Source organism: Gossypium arboreum, chromosome 7, assembly GCF_025698485.1.
Source record: "Gossypium arboreum isolate Shixiya-1 chromosome 7, ASM2569848v2, whole genome shotgun sequence".
Lineage (NCBI taxonomy): Eukaryota > Viridiplantae > Streptophyta > Magnoliopsida > Malvales > Malvaceae > Gossypium > Gossypium arboreum.
In genome coordinates, this window is record NC_069076.1 from 91766503 (window position 1) to 91770691 (window position 4189).

Genomic DNA, 4189 nt, shown 5'->3' on the forward strand with positions numbered 1-4189 from the left:
TATAACACAAATTCGAGAAGTAGCTGATTACTTGCAGTCTTTGGTGGTACAAGTAGATGTATTAAGTGTGAGTATGAGTTGGAGTCAGATAGGGGACAAGAACTAGCTCCATTGCTTAGGAAAATTAAGGCTCTAAGTGTTAGGGCGAAATCTTATTTGTAACTCAGTTTTATGTAAAGAATTCTATTTTCTAGTAAAGTTTTCTAAAGGGAATTGAATCAGAATTAATGTCTCATTTACATTCATGCATTTGCATTGCATTACATCATATGCATTAAAGACCATAACAAGATTCTAATTAATTAAAAATTATTTCAGTAACCTGGAAACCAACAAAAACACACCAAATACGCATCCCTAGGTACAAGGAAAAGGACTAAGTCAATGGACAAAAGACTGAAAAAGTTAGAGCAAATACAAAAGGATATGCAAGAACAAATGCAGTCACAGATGCAAGAGCAGCTGGCTAAGATTCAACAAGAGATGAAAGAACAGATGATGGAGTCCCAAAGAGAGATGATGAGTCAGTTGTCCCAATTGCTGATGGGAAGAGTGGATAAAGGAAAAGGTCCTATGGATAATGTTGGGGAAAATAATGAAGACCCTCAGTATCCTCCTGGCTTCACTCCTACACATGTGCAGACACAACCTGAGATTAATTTGCAGAAACCATCTGTTATGATCAGGCTTCAACAGTTTCAGGCTGGAGTTTCAATACCAATGAACTTTCAAGCTAGTTCAAGCTATAATCCTGCTAACAACTCAAATAATCCAATGGTCCCTGATTTGGATGAAGTTGCAAAAGAGGAAAGAGCAAAGGTAGAGTTACAAAAGCAGCTAGAAGAACGGTGTAAATGGCTGGAGGAAAAGGTCAGACCAATAGAAGGTGTTAATAGACATCCGGGAATTGATGCAAAAGATCTAAGTTTGGTCCTAGACTTAGTACTTCCATATAAGTTCAAGATGCCAAAGTGTGAGAAATATAATGGAACGAGCTGTCCTAAAGCTCATATCACTATGTTTTGTAGAACAATGACTGGGTATGTTCACAATGATCAATTGTTGATTCATTGCTTACAAGACAGTTTGGTAGGAGTAGCTGCTAAATGGTACAATCAGTTGAGTCGAAACAGAATTAGTTCATGGAGAGATTTAGCACAGGCGTTCATGAAGCAGTACAGTCATGTGACGGATATAACTTCTGATAGGATTACTCTGCAGAATATGGAGAAGAAACCAAATGAAAGTTTTAAGCAGTATGCACAGAGATGGAGGGAAATGGCTATTCAAGTTCAGCCGCCGCTCTTGGAGAAGGAAACTACAATGCTCTTTATTAACACCTTAAAAGCTCCATTCATAACTCACATGTTAGGGAGTGCCACGAGGAGTTTTGCGGATGTGGTCATGATAGGAGAAATGATCGAGAATGCTATAAGGAATGGAAGGATAGATGCAAGAGAAAGTGCTAAAAGGTTTGTTCCACAGAAAAAGGAAAATGAGGTGAACAATGCAAACAAGGGATATTCAAAGTCTGTTACTATAAGTCAACCAAAAGCGGTAACTGCTGGTCAAGGTTCATCAAGGCAGGAATCTGGAACAAGGCAGAATAATGAGAAGATTCAATTTACACCAATTCCCATGATGTATAAAGAGTTATTTCAAAGTTTGTTCGATGCACATGTGGTGGCATCTTTTTATTTAAAGCCGTTCCAGCCTCCGTTCCCTAAATGGTACGATGCCAATGCTCAATGTAGTATCACGTAGGAATTGTAGGACATTCGATAGAAAATTGTACTACTTTTAAGAAGTTGGTTGAGAGATTTATTCAGATAGGTATTGTGAAGTTCGATAACGCGCCTAGTACAAAAAATCCACTACCTAGTCATATTGATAGTGGGGTAAATGCAGTAGATGGAGGTATTGGAAAAATGACCAAGATGGATGTTTCAGAAGTAAAAACACCTTTGAAACAAGTTTGGAAAGAGATGGCAAGAAGGGGGTTAGTTACTTCAAACACAAAAGGAAATGATGATGGGATAGAGAATTATTGTGAGTTCCATCATGAAGAGGGACACAGAATTCAGGAATGTGAAGGGTTCAGAGTTGTTATCAGGGCCTGATAGACAATAAAAAAATAGAGTTTTATGAAGAGCTTACGGAGGAAGAGTATATATGCGCGTCAGAATTCGTATCAAGTGTCCCAAAAGTCAATTATCCTGTGGTCATTATTTCACGTCCTAAAAATAAAGCAGGAGTTCAGATGACGCCAAAGATCATAATTTAGAAGCCAGCGATTTTTTCTTATAAGGATAGTAAAAGGGTCCCCTGGAACTATGATTGTAATGTGACAATTCTGGGAAAAGAAAGTTCATCCAGCCCGTTAAAGGAGGACCAAAATATAGGTTCTCACACACGCAGTGGAAGACGATATGATTTGACAAGTGCTCAAACAGAGCCTGTAAAAGGAAAGGATTTGACGATCGAACAAAAAAGGGGAAAAGTAGTTGAACATGAGGTGCCTGTTAATAAATCGGTGAAAGAAGAAGAAGCTAGGGAATTCCTGAAATTTCTGAAACATAGCGAGTACAGTGTCGTGGAACAGTTGCATAAACAGCTAGCCCGCATATCCCTATTGGCTTTACTCCTGAGTTCAGAGGTGCATCAGAGTGTGTTGATGAAGGTGCTAAACGAGACATATGTGACCCATGATATTTTCGTCAATAAGTTGGATCGGTTGGTTAATAACATAAGTGCAGACAACTTCATCTTTTTCAATGATGATGAGAGGAGAATGGGATCTACCAAAGCCTTACATATAACCACCAGATGTAAAGGATGCACGTTGCCAGGGGTCTTGGTAAATAATGGTTCGATAATGAATGTATTGCATTTATCCACACTAAACAGGTTACCTGTGGATAACTCACATATGAAAGGATGCCAGAATATAGTGTGAGCATTTGATGGTACGGAGAGAAGAGTCATGGGGAAAATAGAAGTACCTTTGTTTATTGGCCCAACCACGTATGAGGTAGATTTCTTAGTGATGGATATTAAGCCTTCTTACAACTGCCTGTTAGGAAGGCCTTGGAGACACTCGGTAGGGGTAGGGGCAGTGCCTTCATCATTACATCAGAAGCTAAAGCTCGTATCTAAAGGACGGTTAGTAACGACAAATGCTGAGGAGGATAATATTAAGGCTGTAAGCAATGATGCGCCGTATGTAGAGACAGATGAGGAAGCCATTGAGTGTTCCTTTTAGTTTTTGGAGTTTGTAAATGCAACATTCATCACTGAGGGAAGTAGAATTCTGGAGCCGAAAATGTCCAAAACTACGATGATGGGTCTACAATTGATGATAGGCCGAGGAGCTGTACTAGGAAAGGGACTTGGAAGATGCCTCTAAGGAAGAATTGAAGTGCTAATGTTAAAAGACAAGCATGATCACTTTGGTTTACGGTTCAAGCCAGATGCAAGACAAAGGAAAAAGAAACTAGAAAGAAGGCAAGAAAGAAGAAGAGTACGAGTGAGTGGTGGGTAAATCAAGTGGAAGCCCATGATAATTCCTCATATCTCCAAGTCTTTTGTATCAGGGGGCATTATTTATCCTGAACAAGGGATATCAGAGAAAGAAAGCATGGAAGAAGCATTGGGAAATATGTACATCAATGCCATTTTTGAAGAGACAATTGAAAAGGGGATTTTGTCAGATATTCGTCCGTATGAGCCTGGGAGTATTTTAGACAATTGGACTGCAGAAGATCTTCCTATAGTTTTTAGAGCTTACTCAGAGTAATGTTCGAAACAAACTTCTTGTTTTAAGCTTAGAGACAACAAAGATTTCTTTGTGAAATAGGCTCATGTTCAAACATCATTATTTCAATGAAGTACATTTTTTGCTATCATTTTGAGCAAATATTATTTTTTTCAAAAGCAATTGTGTTATTCTTTCTATCTAAATAATCATCCTGATTCTTTCTTCAATCATTCTTTTATTTCATTCATAAACATACCATACAAAAAAATAATTATCAAATTCAGTCATTCTTTGTATATTTTTGTACCTATAATAGGTCCCGAGATATCAATATCATGAGTGATGCTGTTACTAAATCAGAATTACTATTTGAGCAAGACATGTGTTTAGAGGGCTCTCAGGACTTTGAAGATGACAGAGACTGTGATTTAT

The 4189-nt window shown here is 38.2% G+C and overlaps 1 protein-coding gene across 1 annotated transcript; it reads left to right on the forward strand.

The window, feature by feature from the left end:
* The first annotated feature begins 384 nt into the window (after positions 1 to 384).
* Positions 385 to 1764, forward strand: LOC108479441 (uncharacterized). The gene has a single exon (XM_017782044.1). The coding sequence runs from the start codon at positions 385 to 387 to the stop codon at positions 1762 to 1764; it is 1380 nt and encodes a 459-aa protein (XP_017637533.1).
* Positions 1765 to 4189: the final 2425 nt, after the last annotated feature.